At 50.1% G+C, this 20,111-nt stretch overlaps 2 protein-coding genes across 2 annotated transcripts in view; one reads left to right on the top strand and one right to left on the bottom strand.

Moving 5' to 3' along the window:
* Positions 1-20,111, top strand: part of LOC119860485 (scavenger receptor cysteine-rich type 1 protein M130-like) — a 1,081,813-nt gene that overhangs the window by 201,518 nt on the left and 860,184 nt on the right. The gene's annotated exons all lie outside the window — the stretch shown is intronic.
* LOC119860423 (scavenger receptor cysteine-rich type 1 protein M130-like) overlaps positions 1-20,111 on the bottom strand; it is a 177,310-nt gene that overhangs the window by 97,674 nt on the left and 59,525 nt on the right. The window contains exons 8-12 of the mRNA XM_043514105.1: positions 17,572-17,886; positions 16,937-16,999; positions 16,538-16,852; positions 16,077-16,112; positions 15,564-15,701 (exon numbers count right to left, since the gene is read on the bottom strand). Coding sequence (XP_043370040.1) covers positions 15,564-15,701; positions 16,077-16,112; positions 16,538-16,852; positions 16,937-16,999; positions 17,572-17,886 — 867 coding nt within the window. The remainder of the gene's footprint in view (positions 1-15,563; positions 15,702-16,076; positions 16,113-16,537; positions 16,853-16,936; positions 17,000-17,571; positions 17,887-20,111) is intronic.

Genomic DNA, 20,111 nt, shown 5'->3' with positions numbered 1-20,111 from the left:
CTGGGATGCCAAGAGGAGGTTAAGTGCCAACCCCACCTTCCCAGCTACTCCCACAAGACTGGTTACAGGTCCCCAGTCTCATCCCAATACCATCGGTTAAGGTAGGTGTCAGGCCACCGCCACTGACATTTCAACCTGCTGCTCCACATCATTAACCTGACTTTAGCCACAGGGTAGGACCAAACATCCCAATGAATACACTCTACAGAGACCAATTCGGCCCCTTTAGAGCTCTGTGGGCGTTTGATTGCCAAGGTTTTCCCAGAGGCTCACACTCCAATTCAGTCTCCAGAAAGTTCTCTATGAGGCAGACTGCCTCCTCCAGGCAAGTCACCCAGTGGCAGCCAACGCGCAACTTGGGCCACCTCAGGATAGTTTGGCAAAACTGTTCTAACATCACCATTTCCACTGGCAAATACGTCTCTGATTTCAGCCCGAGAGAACACAAATCCTGGAATCGGTGGGCTGTAACCCTCGGTGGGAATCTAGAGCCAATGGGTTCATGTTTGAATGGATGATGATAGCCCTCTCCACTAAGTCCTAGACAGGCTAGTAAGGTTGCTCCAGTGTCCCATTGTCCTTTGCCATCTCAACCCCCAGGTCATGACACACTGCTTAGACCTCTCCTGTTGAGCAGGGAGCAATCTTAGTGGCCCACTCCTCCCAGGGCCAATAGTATGCCCTGGCCAGCTGCTCAAAAGTCCCTAGCAAGGCCTCAAGAACATCTTCTGTCCCCATTTTGGTAAGAGCTTCTCCCTCCCACACAGGAAACCACAGCCCCACACTCACCTGTGGGCTCCAGTTCTCCAGATGAAGCATAAACCACTGCTGCTCCTGCTAACACTTTGTTGTTGTAGCTGAAGCTTCTGGTGTAACTGCTGCTGTTGAGTCACAGTCTGCTGCAGCTACTGATGTTGTAGCTACAGTTGCTCCCCCCTCCATTGTAAAGAGGATTCAAGATGCATGGTTTCCTGGGCAGCGGCAGACACAGCCTGCATTCTCCACCCTTCCGCTGGGCCTGTCCACCAGCCCATGGGCAAAACAACCAGCCCCACCCGACTCTGCTTTAGTCACCTCTGTTATTCCTCTGCCACACAAAGACAAGGCATATGGAAAAGTAACACAAGTGACAGTCCTGACCTGGGCTGATACTTCAGGGTCCTCTATAGCTCAAGGGTCACAGCCCTCCCTTAGTCTCAGGGGGCTACAGGGCCCTGCACTATTGCAGCCTCCTCCTCCTACTCCTCAGGGAAGTGTTTGTCTTTTGTTCCCCCCAGGCCTGGATCCTCTCTTACATCTTCCAGCTGGGAACTGGAGCCACTCATTAGCTGCTGCTTAGCTAGTTCCCTACACTTGCCTGTTGAGCTTCTCCTTAGGCCAGCGCCTCCTGCTTCTTGGCTGGACAGGCCCTTCATAGAGCAGACCTCTGTGCTAAAGAGAGCATTTGGGTTTGTTAGCTAAAGAAGTTGAGAGCTAGTAAACTAAAAAACGGTTCCTTTTGTTCTTAGTCCCTCCTGTGTTCAGACTTTGTACATTTCTTGTAAACAACCAAGATTGCACCAAAGAAAATACCAGACACCAACAATTTCTGCTTCCAGCTGGAACATCCCCAGAGTCCCAAACTTTGATTAGCTGCTTGGGTCAAAAAGGGGTAACAGCCCCAGTCAGGATTAGGGCCCCATTGTACATTGAGGGCTGTACAAATACACAATAAAAGATAGTCCCTGGCCTGCAAACTCTGTGAGGAACATGCTCAGTGCCTGATTTTCAAAAACAGCAGCCTGAATTAGGCTTCCAAGTTAAAACTTAGGCACCGGCCTGCAGTCATATAGTTGGGAGTAAACAAGGGTAAACAGAGTTTATCCACATCTCATTTGAGGAATATGGAGTTTAGTTTGGGAGTTCACCCACCTCCTTTTTTTACCACTACAACACTGCGTCCTGATTCCCACAAGTGCTCAGCATTTACAAGCCTTTTTTATAATGATTTTCTCTCTCCAGCTGCATTTGGAGAACCTCTCCCCTACTGTGCATGTGACCAACACCACAGATCTAGGCTGGGCTCAGGAAGTTGACAGTGTTAGTCCAGTGTCACAGATGTGCTGATGCCAACAGCTGGTTAGAGCCACAGTGAATGCAGGGTCTTGGCTCCCTGCAAGAGAGATGGCTGATGTGGCAAACAGCCAGAGCCTCCTGCATGAGTTTCAGCAGAGTGAGCCATTAGCATCTTAACACCTGCCTGATCCCAGTGACCTGAATCAATCTCATTGCTGCTGTGCAGCCTTCCAGCCCAGCCTGCTGAATTCACAGAGGGTGCTAAAGGGAAGGTGAATTACCTTAATTTCCTTCTTGCCTGCAGCTGTGTACTTCTTCTGTAAGGCCCCCTAGTGGCCTGTCTAAAAAGTGACCCTAGACAAAATCCTCCTTTGTGAGGAGGGAATGAAAACAAAACATTCATCGATCCAACATTGCACTAAACATCAACACAGACTATTAAAAACATCCCAGTGAAGGCTGGGAAGACTTCCTGACACTTCAGTCTTGTGCCAGGGGATTGTTTTGCCCAAAGAAAACACTTGGCTGCTAAATCCCTGAGTTCCTCAGGTTTCCAAGGTCAGACCTAATCTTTCAGGAAGGAGGGAGGCTCTTAGATCTAGGGGCTGTCTCCTTTCAGTCAGATTCGGAGGAGATGGTGGATGGTCTATTTGAGCAGGGGCATCATTACTCACAGGTTCAGCCCGGAAGTATGGATCTGAATGCTCAGTGAGATTTACCTGCTGAAAAAACCTGGTGGGAAATGATACTCCAGAACTCGAACAGGGTAAGATCGAGGGGTGTTCAGCTGTGCCTGTACTATTCCTTCGTCTGCAGAGCCTTTCAACCACACCCAATCTCCTGCGTTCAGCTCCCTCAGGGAATTGAGTCTGTGACTCCTGACAAAGTTTCTCTTCTGATGGCTTTTAGATTGTTCTTCCTTTCTTAGTAGCATTAGAAATTCAGTCCAACTAAGATCTAATAGTGAAGGGATGGTTGGGATGATGGAACTCAACTCAGCTACTCATTGGGCCTGAATCCTTTTGCCAGAGGTGCTGGCAAGCAGGGGAATAAGGCCAGATATTGTAAGAATTTGTTCCACTGTTTTCACAGAGAGTTGTGCTTCCCCATGGTTTTATGAAAACTGGGAACTGATGTAACATGGTGAAACTGCAGGGATTTGTAAATGTAACAGTGTCCAATAGTAACTGAGGATCATTATCAGAGCAGACTTACAGTGGGATTTCATTGCAGTCAAAGATGGATTTCCTCCTGACCCCACTGTCTGGGATGTCGTGGTCAGTACCTTGTCTATTTCAATAACTCTTGACAAGCAGTCAGTGAATGGAAGGGAGGTTCCATTAGCCAGCTGGAGAAGATATTTCCACCATGGTGTGTCTGGGAGAGGGAAGGTAACGATGTTTCTGGTTTGTTGGTTCTCATGTGAATGCAAGACTCAGAGTTCTCATCTCTCTCTCTGGTACTTGTTGCTCAGTGAAGGCCACTGTTGAGCTGTTTCTGCACATTTTGGTCTGGCTTGGTGGCCCCCCGTGCAGTTTATGCAGAATGTACATTTTCACCCCCATGTGGGGATGACCAGTCTGGACCCCTTCAACAACAGACTGGGGTCTAGGCTAAGATCATCTGAAATCACCCAGTTCAGCTTCATAGAGATGTCTGATGTTGCTCTTACGTCCAGCCTTCTTTGCAGACTTTTCTGAGGCCTTGTCTACGTTACCCGCTGGATCGATGGGCAGCAATCGACCCAGCGGGAGTCGATGTAGTCTAGACATGATAAATTGACTGCCGAGCGCTCTCCCGTCGACTCTGGTACCCCACCGGAGTGAGAGGCGCAGACAGAGTCGATGGGGGAGCGTCTGCTGTCGACACACTGCAGTGAAGACACTGCAGTCAGTAGATCTAAGTACATCGACTTCAGCTACGTTATTCACTGCCTTTTGCTTTCCTTTCACTGTGGAGAGTACGTCTACACTGTAGTCACAAAGTGTGATTGCAGCTTGAGTGGACGTACCAGCTCTAGCTTTAATGTAGCTAGCTCAGGTATAAGGCATCATGTGCTTCATCATGTCTATACCAGCCCACCCAGAATGCTGGGTAATTGCCGGTGGGACTAGCCTGCATTGAAACTTGTGCGGCCCCAGTGTCCCTGCTACGGTACCTGAGCTAGTAGATTAGAGCAGCGGTTCCCCAACTTGTTGCTAAGACAACCCACTAACTGCATTTTGCTTTTCTTGCAACCCACCATTACCTATATGCACCCTCCACACTGGCACCACAATCCAAATTCTGGCCTCGGGTGGGTTCTGGGGTTGGAGAGTCAGCCCACCTCACACTCACCCTGCAGTGGTGGTTCCAGTTCTGCAGGGCTGGGCCCAGCTCCCTGCTCCGGGCATTGTGACCTGGTACATGGGGATGCAGGGCTTCTCAGGTGTGGCCTGGCTGCTCCTTCATAAAGTAAAAGGGGTGGGGCTGGGCCACATTTGAGTAAGTGGCACTGCAGCCTGACTCACGGTGTTGCAGCACCTCTCAGGTTTGGACTGGACACCCATTCATAATGACAGATGATGGATGGGGCAGCAGGACCAAAACTGAGTGGCTCTGCGACCCCATGCACCAGGTCACAATGCCTGGAGGAAGGAACTGGTGTGACCCAGGAACCGTATGGTGCATAGTATTTCACAAGGATTCCCTGGATCAGATATAGGCAGCATAGTTCACTTATGGGTGGCGTATGAGGCATCTACCAAGAGCCAGTAGCCCAGCAGTTGTCATGACCATTGCAGAAAGTCTGTACAGATGATACATAAGGAGTTAAGGCAGGTCACCAGGAGATGACATACCTCTGAAATGGTCCTCTCAAGCAGCAGGTAACAGACACCTATCTCCCTGTCTGGTCGTTTGTATTGTGTATTGCACTCCTCACAATGACAGGTTTCAGAGTAGCAGCCGTGTTAGTCTGTGTTCGCAAAAAGAAAAGGAGTACTTGTGGCACCTTAGAGACTAACAAATACATTAGAGCATAAGCTTTCGTGAGCTACAGCTCACTTCATCGGATGCATTTGGTTCCACGAAAGCTTATGCTCTAATGTATTTGTTAGTCTCTAAGGTGCCACAAGTACTCCTTTTCTTTTTGCGAACACAGACTAACACGGCTGCTACTCTGAAACCTGTCATTTTGAAGCAATGAATCCAAGAATACTGTGAGTGTCTAGGGGATCAGGAGGTGGATCGGAGGCGGATTTACAGTAAAACACAGGGTGCCCTGGCATGGAGCCTCCCAATGACAGGGAGCCCCAAGGCCAGGTAGCTGCAGGGGCAGAAGCTTGGTCCTGCCAACTCCTGGGGCTCCTGCTGCAGTCTCTGAACGCACTGGCAGCCAAGCTCCCCCCTCCCATACCTCTTTCCCACCTCCACCCCTGAGCGTGCTGCATTCTCGCCCCTCCCTCTCCCTCCCAGTGCTTCCCCTGCCTCCAAGCAGCTGTTTGCCAGCACTCAGGTCGCTCGGGGAGGGAGGGGGAGAGGGGGGGCACAGCACCCTCGTGGGAGGAGGTGGAGAAGACATGGGGGCGGGGCCTTGGGGCAGGGGCTGGAATCAGGGCAGGGCAGAGGAAAGGCGGGGCCCCCGCACTCCCCCTACACATACCCCCACAGTTCCCTGCCGTGAGCTGCTTAGGGCAGGGGGCTGGAGTGGGATGGGGCAGGGGGCTGGGAGCACCCCCACGACTGCACCCCCACAACCCCAGCCCCTTGCCCTGACTCCTGCACCCCCCTCACACACTCCCAGCCCCCTTCCCTCCCTGACTCCTGTAACCCCCTCACATACCCAGCCCCCACACACCTCATGCCCTGACTCCTGCTCCCCCACATCCCCACTCCCACCCTGAGCACCAAACGGGAGCTCCTGCACCCCACTCCCACATACCCACCTGCACCCCTCGCACCAAATGGGAGCTGCCCCAGGTAAGTGCACCACACCCCAACCTCCTGCCCCAACTCTGAACCCCCTCCTGCGTCCTAACTCCCTCCCAGACCCTGCACCCCCAGCCCTAACTCCTGCACCCCCTCACACATTCCCAGCCATGACTCCTGCACCCCGTCACACACCCCCAGCCCCCTGCCCTCCCTGACTCCCGCAACCCCCCCCACACCTGCCCGCCACACACCCCCAGCCCCCTGCCCACCCTGACTCCTGCAGTCTCCCCACATCCCCACCTGCACCCCTTGCACCAAACAAGAGCTGCCCCAGGTAAGTGCTCCACACCCCAACCCCCTGCCCCAGCCCTGAGCCTCCTCCCGCACCCTAACTCCTGGCCAGACCCTGCACCCCAACCCCTGGCATGCTCCTGCACTCTAACTTCCTGCCAGACCCTGCACCCCAAGCCCTGAGCCCCCTTCCGCATCCTAAGTCCTGGCTAGACCCCGCACCCCAATGTTTTTAACATTATTTTTTATAAAGAGCTCTCATCCAAAGCACTTTCCAATAGTTAGCTAACGGTACAAACAATATTTAGAAAGACCATTAAGTGGTCCATTGAGACCCTCTGCAATGTTCAAATGGTCTGTGGAAAAATATGTTAGACTACAAAAACAAACAAGGTACCTCACTTTATTTTTATTTACTTCCTATTACTTATAGGAGGAGGATGAAGAAAAAAAGAATGAAAAATGGGGATGGGAGGGAGATAAGAGAGAATGTCCTTTTTCTTGCTGGGTCCCAAGGAGGGGCCCCCAAAATGAAGCTGAGCACAGGGCCGGAGGGCCCCACTAACTCTAAATCCCCCACTGAGCTGGACACTGCTGGGAGACGCTTGGAGGGCATGAGGCTTGGTGTACACCTGCCTCTAAGCTGTGTGGTAACAGCAGGGCCTGTGAGGCACAGAGGGGAGGACTTGTGTTGCCCAGGCCCAGTGGAGGTAGGATCCAAGCCATGGCAGGCACAGACAAGTCTTCCTCATACTTGACTAGAGATTGGCCTGGAGAGGCACCCCAGACACTCGGCCTGAACAGCCCTGACTCTCGACTGGACCTTTTCTATTTCCATTGTATCCGTGTACAGATGAAGTGACCAAGCTGAATCAGGATTTGTGGTGAAGGAAAAACAGACACTTCTGTGAAATAGCGATTTACTCTCAACCATTCTGGTATTTATTTCACTGAGGATTAATTCAAACACTTTTGGCTTCTGCACTGGTCAGTATTCAGCTCAGCATTGATTGTAAATTATATTTGTAGATTGTCATGGAAATGAACATGCCACTGTGCGAAGACGGGTTTCAGAGTAGCGGCCGTGTTAGTCTGTATTCACAAAAAGAAAAGGAGTACTTGTGGTACCTTAGAGACTAACAAACTTATTTGAGCATAAGCTTTCGTGATTAGTTTTAATGGGGTTTCTAGTGAGAACTCAGTGACTTGTTACTTGTTGTAGCCTTATTGGTTCAGTGGAAACCCAGACTCTGATTAACCTTCCCCTTGTCACTATTGTCTATAAAATTCATTTATCATCCAAGCAGAAATATTCATCCTCTGTATTTATTGCTAATGGGGAATTCTTGTCACCATTTGTTTAATTTCAGGTGTGAATTATCCAAGGAGAATTTCCCATTTATCTCCTTGGAGTCAATGAAAGTTTCAAATCTGAATTCAGTTTAGGAAAAACCATGTTGCTTATCTCAGCATGTTCTCTTGCTGGTTTCTCACTTTTACCACATGCTTGATGGAACATTCAGTGTAAACTCACCTCCCATCAAACAGCCGGCCATACCCAGAGGTGGCCCATCCTTGTCTTTTGGTTTGTTCAATGTCAGCCTCTCCCCGTCATGAACACTGGAAACCGTGCAATTCATCTGGCAAGAAAAACTTCCACGCTGGGGAAGACTTTCAGAAGGATTTAATAAGAACAAGATACAAAATGAAGTTAAAGAAATTACAGGGATAAAAAAGCAGGAAAATTCCATCCTGGCCAATCAGTTGGAAGTTATACAGAGGAAATTTGTGAATCTTTTCCCACTCGCAGTTGAATTTCCTGCAACTTCTCACAAATTCTGTTAAAACACCTGCTTTGTCTGTCTACCAGGCAGAGACTGTCTCTGGCATCATGCGAAAGGAAACATGATCTCAGAGAAAAAGGCAAAGCTTTTACATCATCACAAGGTTATTTTGTCCAATCACATTGTTCTGATACTGATCTCCCAGAATCACGGTGTCCCACATCATCGTAACTTGTATCTCCAGGAGGCAGCAACGGGGTTTCTTTCTCCATCCCAGAAACAGCTTCATTCCTTAGTGAGTGCAGATTCCAACCTGAAAATACCAAGGGAGACACATACAGTCAGTGAATCCATTTTATAGCTAGGTCTGGCTGCATAGCAAGGGTGGAGCGCACTCTGCAGTATGGGTTAGAAAATGTTCCCTCTTCGTTCTTCTGATTGGGTCCATGACAAGTTTTAATCTATCACCTCTGTACGTATTCTGGAAGTAAAACCCTTGGTTTCCAGACCATTTAAAGTTGCTAAGTGACAACTGTATTTACTTGTCACTTCATGTACAAAACCCACTCACTTACGAGCAAGGAGCTCTTAGTTAAGGACATTGTATAATTCACTCTGCCCTAACACAAACATAAACACACAATTCTTATCAAGTATGAAGCAATGCACATTTCATCACCACTGCACCTCCTCTGGGGTGGTGGGTAGTGTCTCTGCTGATGACACAATGGGGAGGCGAGGGGAGATATTGGCCAAGGATAATGGGCAAATGCCCAACTTTTACAGGAAGTGTCACAGGTTCTTTAACATTTGCGCAGCATTAACAGGACTTTGGTTTATAAGATTCTGCCCAAAAGATACATGCGCAGTAAATTGGTAGCAATCCAGTAATCCAGGGTGTGACAGCCACACAAGGATTTGAACCTAGAGATTGAGGGATCTTGCTGGTTTGACCATGAAGGACCACACTTCTCCTGTCACCATTGCAGGCACTGAAGCCTCTGCTCTGAGGGAATGAAAAGAAGAGAGAAGGAGAGTTTTTCTCACAGGCACTGGGTTAGCCAGGTTTGTTCCCTTGCTGCGTACCTCACATTTCCAGCCCTCCCACTCTGCAGAGACAGTGTGAAGTGCAAACTCACCTGTTTGTGAATCCCCGTTCCTGTCACTCGCCTCAGTGCCTTCTTCATCATTCTGCCCCAAGCCAGTGTCATCTTCAGGGTCAGACACTTCTCTGGCATCATCATAACCATCCCCTGGGACATCTCCAGGCAGCGCAGGGGCATCTGATGTGAAGATGTGAAGTAATTAAGAGAATATTCACAGTGAAGATAGAAATAAACTACAAGCTGCTGATGCACCAGCCTCACTGGTCCCTGGGGATCTCTCAGCACTTCCACCCTCAGGACGGGAAGAGGAGCCTTCCTCTGGAACCCTCTGACTGGGGGATTTCACATATCACATTTATCTGATACATTTCAATTGCTGGTTGAGTGGATCCTAGAGCTTCCACATGATGAGGCAGAGGGGGAGTTATAGAAAGAGGTGACTGGGATCTAGTCCAGAGGGATTGCTCCACAAGGCATGTTGTTATAATAATTACAAATGTAAATGACTTGGAATTGCCCAGAATTTGTTCCCGGCTTCCTAACTTGACATTATCTTTAAAATGTCTTTTCAATGTGTTCTCCTGATAAAGTTTACCCATAAACCACCATCAGTCTCCAATCTACTAACACCACTGGGCACTGAGCCAGCTAATAAGGGTGGGACATGGGCCCTTGGGTGTAAAATCTCTGTCCCATCCACTACCCTGACCCAGCGTGTCTGACACAGATGTATATATGCTGCAATAAATGCATGCCAGGAAAGGCTGGAAGGGAACATTGCTGCACTGTAGAGATCTGTGCTTTGATGTGCCCTCTTCCCAAATAGTGAGTAACCCTAGTGCTCATGGCCGTGATGGTCACAAGGCAGTGACCTGAGCCAAGTACAGCATGGGCAGCTGCTGAGCAAACTGCTCCTTCCATCCCTGCAATGGGCCTCTGTCATGACCTAGAACATCACACGCTTCCCTACCCCTGGGCCTCCACACAGCTCTTGTAATGCACCTGGTCAGCGCCCCCAGCGTTACGCCAATAGACAATACTGGTGGGTGAACGTCTTGGTTTTCTTAACAAACCACTGTTGTCCCTACTGGGAAATACAGTTAGTTTTTCGTCATGGTGACATTGCTTCCAGGAGGCAGATTCACTGCTCACCTCGGCCGTCTGGAGTCTGGGGGACGTCGTTCAAGGCAGGCTCCTCCACGTTATCATAATCCAGCTGAGACCCCCCCGGGGAAGCTCCCTCTGGAACAGCAAACAGCACACTCAGCCTATGGCACCAGCAGAGTTTCTTCAGCGCAGGTGGCCCTTCTAACTAGAACTGTGTATCATGGCACATGAGAGGGGAAGTCGCAGGGGGCCCATGGTGAGAAGGGCACAAGTCAGAGAAATACAGTGAAACAGGAGTCCCAGAAATAACTCGGGGCCAACCCTGTCCCTGCAGAATCCAACAGCAGCTCTTTTACGTGTTTCAGTGGGAGCAGGATCTGGGCTTGTGCTGAGATAATAGGTTGGAACATGGGCACTGCCAGGCCAGAGCCGTCCTGTGTGAATCCAGCTGATCTCTGCAGACAGGTTTGAATTTTCCTGTTACACTGGGGAGGGGGAACCTCCCCTCTGCACATAGGCGCTGACTCCGTGGGTGCTCCGGGGCTCAAGCACCAATGGGAAAAAAATAGTGCATGCTCAGCACCCAGTAGCCAGAGCTTGAGTGTGGAAAGTGATGAGTTCTGTACTGGTAACAACTTCTGCCCTTGGAGCAGGGAGTTTGACTATAAACAAAGGCAGGGTGATTAAGATAACAAAAGGCTTCTCATTAAATTTAATTAAATTCATTAATTAAGTATAATTAGATCATAGAATCATAGAATATTAGGGTTGGAAGAGACCTCTGGGGGTCATCTAGTCCAATCCCCTTCTCAAAGCAGGACTAGCACCAACTAAATCATCCGAGCCAGGGCTTTGTGAAGCCGGACCTTAAAATTCTCTAAGTATGGAGAGTCCACCACCTCCCTAGGTAACCTATTCCAGTGCTTCACCACCCTCCTAGTGAAAGAGTGTTTCCTAATACCCAACTTAAACCTCCCACATTGCTTCTTGTTCTGTCATCTGCCACCACTGAGAACAGCCGAAATCCATCCTCTTTGGAATACCCCTTCAGGTAATGGAAGGCTGATATCAAATCCCCCCTCACTCTTCTCTTCTGCAGACTAATACGCCCAGTTCCCTCAGCCTCTCCTTGTAAGTCATGTGCCCCAGCCCCTTAATCATTTTCGTTGCCCTCCACTGGACTCTCTCCAATTTGTCCACATCCCTTCTGTAGAGGGGGGACCAAAACTAGATGCAATTCTCCCGGTGTGGGCTCATCAGTGCCAAATAGAGGAGAATAATCACTTCCTTCGATCTGCTGGCAATGTTCCTACTAATGCAGCCCAGTATGCCATTGGCCTTCTTGGCAACAAGGCCACACTGCTGACTCATATCCAGCTTCTCATTCACTGTAATCCCCAGGTCCTTTTCCGCAGAACTGCTGCTTAGCTAGTCGCTCCCCAGCCTGTAGAGGTGCACGGGATTCTTCCTTCCTAAATGCAGGACTCTGCACTTGTCCTTGTTGAATCTCATCAGATTTTTTTTGGCTCAATCCTCCAATTTGTCTATGTCACTCTGGATCCTACCCCTACCCTCCAGTGTATCTACCTCTGTCCTCAGTTTAGTTTCATCTGCGAATTTTCTGAGGGTGCAATCCATCCCATCATCCAAATTATTAACAAAGATGTTGAACAAAACCGGCCCCAGGACCGACCCTTGGGGCACTCCACTTGATGATGATCCTGAAAACATTCCCAGGCACTCCGGTTAAAAGGTAGGAAACAAAGGATAGGAATAAATGGTCCATTTTCAAAATGGAGAGAAGTAAATAGTGGTGTCCCCCTGGGGTCCATACTGGGACCGGTTCTGTTCAAGATATTCATAAATCATCTGCAAAAAGGGGTAAACGGTGAGGTGGCAAACTTTGCAGATGATACAAAATTACTCAAGATAGTTAAGTTCAAAGCTGACTGCAAAGAGTTACAAAGGGATCTTACAAAACGGGGTGACTGGGCAACAAAATGACAGATGAAATTCAGTGTTAAATGCAAAGTCATGCACATGGCAAAATATAATCCCATCTATACATACAAAATGATGGTGCTTGAATTAGCTGTTACCCATCAAGAAAGAGATCGTGGAGTCACTTGCAGGACTCTGGAAGCACTATGGTTCCAGAGTACTGCAAATTTATAAGAATCCTTCTCACAGTGCCTGTATCATCCTGAACTCATTCTCCAGCTTCAGAAGACTTAAAAATTATTTTCCGTCATCAATGGGACAGATGCAACTGAAGAATGTAGCTGTCCTTAACATGCATCAAGCCAATACCAGGGAACTAGATGTAAATAAGATCGGGATGTTAGTGAAGCAGCTTGTAGGTGATTGCAAAGATTTAAAATATACTGTAATTGATGATAATGTAATTATGTAGCTCATAACAATTGAATCATTATTAAAATAGTAAAGATACCAATGCTAGAAACATTCAATAACTAGAATATGAAAGAAGTGTACAAACACGCTGAAAAGAGGCTCCCCTGAAAACTGGCAGAGTGCTCCCTCCCACCACCCGCCCCCCAACACACATGCCTCTTTGAAAGCACCCACCAGGAAAACCAAAAGTCAGCATTTATATGTGGGAATTAAATCTCCCCCTGGGAATCGCTGGCCTGATCCTTTGTGAGCTCCTGTTCTCCACTAGCCCCTCAGGCAGCCCAGGGCTCAGCTTGGCAGCGCTCCAGCTTCTCAGCAGAACTGGCTCATCTGCTCAGTGCCTCCTCCCCCAGCCACTGGCTAAACTCCCAAAGGGCCCAAATTCATGGACCCCCTTGAGAGCAGCTGGTTAGAAATGCTGCCCCATTTATAATTAGACATGGGCCCAAGCCAGGAAGTTCACAACCTGGTTTTACTTCAGCTTAATATAGTAACAGGTGCCAGCTGCAAAACTGAGATCCGAAGCTGGGGTGAGAATCTGCAAATCCCCCCTCCCACAAAGTTCTGGTGGGTTCGGATCAGTGAGTTGGGTCGAGCCCATCTGTAATAACAACACAGGACAATCTTCCCCTCTCTTTCATGGGTGTAAGATGAGCCCTGCTGGGCACTGATGCCTGACACCCAAGAAACAGCCCCATCTCCTCCAGCTCCTCACCTGGGGAGGTCACTGGGAGCCACTCAGAGGGATCTGTGCTCAGGAGATGGTCACATGTTTCCATCCTGAGATTCTGACAGAAATCCTGTTCAATGGGATTAGACCCCACTGTGTAAAATGGGATCCGTTGGGAGAGGGGGGAGGGATGGCTGCGATTGCAGCAAGCGTCATAGAAATTCTGTTCTCTGCCCAGATTTGGGTCTTTCAGCCTAAGTCTATTCCTCCCCCGTTACCTTGTTCTGATCCAGGATCATTTTCCCCCTCACTGTCCCCGGTGTAATACTGCAGCTTCATCACTGAGTCATCTGAATAGGAGACTGGAGAGACAAGAACCAGAAATTCATCACAGTGAGAACAGCAGAACGGTGGGGCTGGGAACACATCCTGGGCCTGGAGCGGGATTTCCAGTCTCAGTCTATTCCTCCTTCCAGAGAAGATGCTGAATCACAGCGATTCTGAGCGGTGAGAGACTTACACAGCGCTCCCAAGAGAAATCTCTGTGTTACTGGGGTAAATGTGACTGAGGGGATTCTACAATCGGAGCTGAAATATACTGGGGTGAGTGAGGGGCACATGTCTGGCTGCTGATCCAGGGAAGTTCCACAAGGGTCCTGGCCACCTCAGCCACAGAGGGGACTCCTACTGCTTAAGGGTAAATATCTGCCTCCTCCATCAATCAGTTGATCAGCTCTCCCTGGTGTTTCCAGATTAGGCCAAGACAGGCCCAGAGCAGAGTTTGTGATTCACTCTCATTATCTTGGCACTGGTGCTGGGGGATGCCCTGAGCATGTTCCCAGAGCCCCACCACAGCACAGTCCTGGGGCAGGATGTTCCCATCAGACATTGAGACAAAATGGCACAAAGGATAAAAGGGTCAGGACTCAAAGTCATGAGGCTCTCCTGGGCTGATCTCTCTTCTCCGGGGCAGGAAGGATCCCACCCAGCAGACCGGTGGCTGTGGTGGGAGGGCGACACAGAACATCCCCTGCCCCAAAGCTCCAAAGCAATTTTCAAACGATAATTTAGCCTGACCCCAGACAGTCACTTTCCTGCCCCTGCACTGGTTACACTCCAAGGCTGCAGGACGGGTACAGTGACATTAACTGTCCCTACAACTGGGGCTCGTAGAGCATGGTGGGAAGGAAGCCAAAACAAAACACCTTTGCCCTGCCCCTTTCCAGAGGCCCTGCCCCTGTCTTCCCCTTTTCTGAGGCTCTTCTCCCCACTCACTCAAGCCCCCCTCCTCTCATTCACTCTTCCCCACCCTCAACTCACTTTCACTGGGCTGGGGCAGGGGGTTGAGGTGCGGGAGGGGGTGAGGGCTCCAGCTGGGAGTGCGGGCTCGGGGTGGGGCTAAGGGAGTTGGAGTGCAGGATTAGGTTTAGTGCTGCAGCAGGGGGATGGGATGTGGGAGGGGGGTGCACATTCTGGCTGGGAGTGTGGACTCTGGGGTGGGGCCAGGGATGAGGGGTTTGGGATACTCTGAAACCCATTGTTTCATGTTCTCTGTGTATATAAAATCTCCCCACTTTATTTTCCACTGCATGCATCCGATGAAGTGAGCTGTAGCTCACGAAAGCTTATGCTCAAATAAATTTGTTAGTCTCTAAGGTGCCACAACTCGTCCTTTTCTTTTTATGTTTTCTCTGTGATGCTTTTATCCTACTAACAAGGTGCAGTTTGCTGAGAGAGAGCTGGGTGGTGACTTGAGACTGCTGGCAATATACTGCTCATAGCCCTTGGGGAGAACGCACAGCATGGGGGCTGGTCTGTTGGCAGACTGGTTTGCTGGGGGTATCACAGTGGAAGGCAGGGGGCTGTGCAGCCTTAAAGCCTCCTGGTCATGGGAGGTGGGATGGGGGGTTCTACCCAGAGACAGGTGATGGCTGGAGGCCTGAGGCCTGACTGGGCACTCCTGGAATGGATCACTGGGGGGCATGGGGGGATACAGGTGCAGCTTCCCTGAAACTGTGACCCCCCCTAGCTAGTATGATCTCCAGATTTGATGGCTGGGGAGTTCCACTGCCAGACAGTTAATGAAATATTCAATGAGAAAAAAGAGTTAACAGGCACCCTTGGCCACACCACTCAGCCTGGTATCGCCCCTCACCCTGACATCTTGCAGCCCCCCCTGCTATTGCAGAGGCATTTCACACAGTGACACCAGTCAGGACCCACCTCTGTGCTGTGCCCTGGCACTTCGCACCTGCGCCCCCAGGATGATTAAGACCAGGCAGAGCAGGGCCCCCAGGATAATGCAGACGACCACGGGCACCGTGACTCTCCCACTGTCAGTTGGAGGGCGGCGCGGGGGAGCTGGATGGAAATGAACAAGCAACAGGGAGAGATTATCCTGTGAGAGTCCGGGGGGGCCCCAGGGAGCTCCCCAGTCACTCATTGCACAGCCCAGGACAGCAGGATAACGGGCTGGGACACTGTCTGTGCACCATGGGGGCAGCTCACAGGCTGCTGTTTACATCATGGGCCCTGCCCTGCCCTGTCAGCTGGAGCAAGCAGACAGGAATCCTCTGGCTCAGCAGGGCCTGCAGCTCCCACCCGGGTGTCTTTCGCCCTCAGATGTCCCAGGCCATGGAAAGAAGCTCCTTCCCCCAGGCTGCAGCTTGCAGCTCCTCCGCTGTGACCCAGCACCAGGGAAATGTAACCCTTGATGGGAGGAGGGGGATGCTTTACCTGGGGTACTCAGAGCATCTGTCCTCTCTGTCAGACCTGCAAAGGTAAAGGGAGGAGAGTTGGAGTCTGGAGCAAGGGGGAGGTGACCTGTTTGTTCCCTGGAGGAACCTCACCTCTGAGAGTCCCCGGGGACACTGTGCAGTTGTCCCCACCACAAACTCCTTCACAGCAGCACTGAGCCTGTTTGTTAGTGATTTAGGGCCCTCGTCCCTTGTGCTCTGTGCAGCAATGAGGACTCTCATAACAACCCAGCACACTGGGGCCTGTGATGGATGCAGGGGCTATGTGGGCTGATGTCTGAGCCAGTCTGACCCCACAAAGGTTCCAGCCCTCAACATCCAGGATGCTCCTGCACACAGGAGATGGGAGGGCCTGGTCTGGCACAAAAGGGGATGGGTGGGCTAAACCATCCTTCTCCCTGAATATTACAGCATGTAGCAGAAACATCTCCTGTCACTCACCTGAGCAATTCACGGCAGCATCTTCCTTATGACCACAGTTGCTCTCACCCCAGGGCTTGGCAGGACAGTCCCAGAGAGATGACTCTGTCCCTCTGCAATTCAACGTCTCCACCCAGATGGGACCAGTTCCCTCGCCAAATGCAGCTTTGCCCAGCGCAGATACAGCAGAGCCACAGCCCAGTTGTTTACACACAACGTTCGCATCCGCCATGTCCCAGGAGTCATCACAAACCGTTCCCCAGGAGCCACGGTACCAAACCTCCACTCTCCCCGAGCATCTGTCCTTTCCTCCCACGACACGTAACTTCTCCTTGTCTGGAAATGCAAAAACCTCACGTTACTGGGAGAAATGAGAAAGTTCTTGGGGACCAAGAGTGAGACAGTAAGAAGCAGAGATACCTGTGCAGCGCGTAGAGTTTGGGCATACAGCAAACGGGGTCTGAGGTGGTTTCACTTTTTTTCCTATGGAGAGAAAGTGCCGAGGTGAATGCACTGGTTTTGTGTGTGTGATGTGGGAGTAGAATTTATCTGTATTTTAAACCGCTAATTTCAGCACTGTATGAACTGAAATGTGAACTCTGGGTCATTTAATACCTAATTAATTTGCTCTTCAGCTGTTACTCAGACACACAGGCTGACATGCACCCAGACTTGTGGGGAATTTCAGTCTTGACCGAAACTGCACAACCTGGGCCCATCTCTGATTGTTCATCCCAAAAGGATTAATAACCACAGAGCTGCCTAATGACGGTCTCTAGGGAGAGGCTTTTCTTGGCTCTCACATTACCTTATCACACTGTGTAACACCGGTCTCTATTATAATGAATTGCTTAACTTCCATGTTTGTTGTTAATCAGACAAATGCTTGTTCCTATAAAAGGCCATTAAAATATGCTTGTATCTTGTGCTGAGAATTTAAATCTGCATACACTGAGATGTGAACAACAACAAGTTCTCTCCTAACCCTTCAATTAATTAAACACATCACGTACGTGTGTGTTAGCACACGCACATGCAGGTAGTTTCAGAATTACCAGTGCAAGAAATATGGGTCTCTTCTGCTCGGTTATCACATGACTTTGGATCCCAGGGCTCTGACGGGCACTGCCAGAGGTAGCTGTGCTGCTCACTGCATGCAACATGGTCCAGCCACGTGGGACCAGAACCTGCTCCATATTCAAAGTCTCTTGCAATCTGCCCTCCGTCCCCACAGTTCAGCTGTTTGCAGACAATTGCTGGGGTGACTCCAGACATCTGATTGGAGCAAACACTGCCCCACGTCCCATTGTAGAAAACCTCCAGCCGCCCTGCACAGTCACTGTCGCTCACCAGCCTCAGATCTGTGAACTCTAGAACGAAATGCACAAAAGGGGAATTTAAATCATCTGATTCTGAAATGAACTGGGATGTGAAAAGTGAACAAAAGATCTATCTGGCTTTAAGATTAAACTTGATAAGTTTATGGAGGAGATGGTATGATGGGATAACATGATTCTGGTAATTAATTGATCTTTCAATATTCATGGTAAATAGGCCTAATGGCCTGTGATGGGATATTAGATGGGTGGGATCTGAGTTACCCAGGAAAAAATTTTCTGTAGTATCTGGCTGGTGAATCTTGCCCATATGCTCAGGGTTCAGCTGATCGCCATATTTGGGGTCGGGAAGGAATTTTCCTCCAGGGCAGATTGGAAGAGGCCCTGGAGGATTTTCGCCTTCCTCTGTAGCATGGGGTACGGGTCACTTGAGGGAGGCTTCTCTGCTCCTTGAAGTCTTTAAACCATGATTTGAGGACTTCAGTAGCTCAGACATAGGTGAGAAGTTTTTCGCAGGAGTGGGTGGGTGAGATTCTGTGGCCTGCGTTGTGCAGGACGTCGGACTAGATGATCCTAATGGTCCCTTCTGACCTTAGAATCTATGAATCTATGAAATCCCAGCGATTGCTAACAATCCCATGCATCATTCTGCAGGAGCAAGTGTCAGAGAAAATCACTCCAAGAATCAAAGACACCTTTAGGCACCACAGGCCCCTTAGAAATACAGTCGGCATCTCTGGAAGGCCACCATTTACCAGCAGCGACATACAGGTTGTAATAGCTGAAGGCCCGAAAGAATTCTGACACTGGCAGGCCAGATGCCAGCTCTTGCCCAGGCTGTAGGCATTAGCTAAGAACTGACCAGGTCACATGTATGTTAGTTTTGCTCAAAACATGTATTAATCTTGTAAAAATGTATTTTGTGTTTAGAGTCTATGAAATGGTGGTTAGTTGCTGCAGGCATTAAGCTCACTTGTAATGTCTGTGGTCCATGCTCCAAGAAAAATATGTAAATGTTGCTTTATAACTGAAAATGTTTGCTCTGAATTTGTGAACTCAAGCATGGAAATCATCGCCCCCATCCATCCCCAATGACTATCAAAATCAGATGGGCCATCAAGGATCATCACAATTGGTTAATGGTCTTATCACACCCATGGAGCAATACATGCAAAAGGCCTCCTCCCATCGCTTTGACCTCCCCCCCGAGTTACTCAGTCTTTCCCACCCTCACTCACTTTCACAAGGCTGGGGCAGGGGGTTGGGGTGCAGGAGGGGTTCAGGGTCATGGCTCTGGGAGGAGGGTCAGGGCTGGGGCTTGGGTGTAAGAGGGGGATCGAAGTTCAGGAGGGGGTATTGGGAGCTGGTTCTGGGAGGAGGCTCAGGGCTGGTTTGGGATGCTGGCTCTGGGAGAGGGCTCAGAGCTAGGGGTTGGGGTGCCACCTCCTGCCGGGCAGCACTTACCTGTGGCGGCTTCCGGTCGGTGGCACAGCGTGGCTGCCGTTAAGGCAGGTTCCCTGCCTACCCCAGCCCCACATCGCTCCCAAAAGGGGCCAACGCGCCCCTGCAGCCCCTGGGTGTGAGGCGGGAAGGCAGCACATGGCTCCACACACTGCCCCTCTTTGCAAGCACCACTCCTGCATCTCCCACTGGCCACAGCTCCCCATTCTCGCCCAATGGGAGCTCCTGGGGTAGTCCTTGCAGGCAGGAGCAGCGCACGGAAGGAGACCCCTGTCCCCTGCCTCCAGGGGCATGCTGGCCAGTTCCAGGAGTGGCGTGGGGCCGGGACAGGCAGGGAGCCTATCTAGCAGCAGCCTCGCTGTGCCACTGGAGATCACAATTGACTGGGAGATGCTCTAGGATCGACCATTGATCACAATTGACCGGTTGCTGACCACTGGTCTAAGAGGACTGTCTGTGACCCCATGGTAAGCTTGATATAGTGATCCAGAAGTTCACATCTGTTACTGGTTTGGTGAAATCTAATTATAGAACAAAGCACCAGTTCGGAGTGTTGCCCTGTTTTTCACAGTCTGCCCAGAGGTGGGCACTCCGAGCTGTAGCCGCTCCAGACAGCATGACAGGGATGATGAGATCAAACAGTCTGACCTTCTGTAAAACACCTGCATAGATCCCAATACATTGAGTTTGACATAAGCTTAGCTTCCAGAAACACATCCCGTCTAGACAGGAAGACTACAAGAGATGCAGAAAGCACCATTTCCATGGTAGTTTGTTCTGATGGTTAATCACCCTAA

This window comes from Dermochelys coriacea, chromosome 1 (assembly GCF_009764565.3).
Source record: "Dermochelys coriacea isolate rDerCor1 chromosome 1, rDerCor1.pri.v4, whole genome shotgun sequence".
Lineage (NCBI taxonomy): Eukaryota > Metazoa > Chordata > Testudines > Dermochelyidae > Dermochelys > Dermochelys coriacea.
Note: the sequence above shows the minus strand (reverse complement) of the source record. Positions and strands in the feature narration are given on the sequence as shown.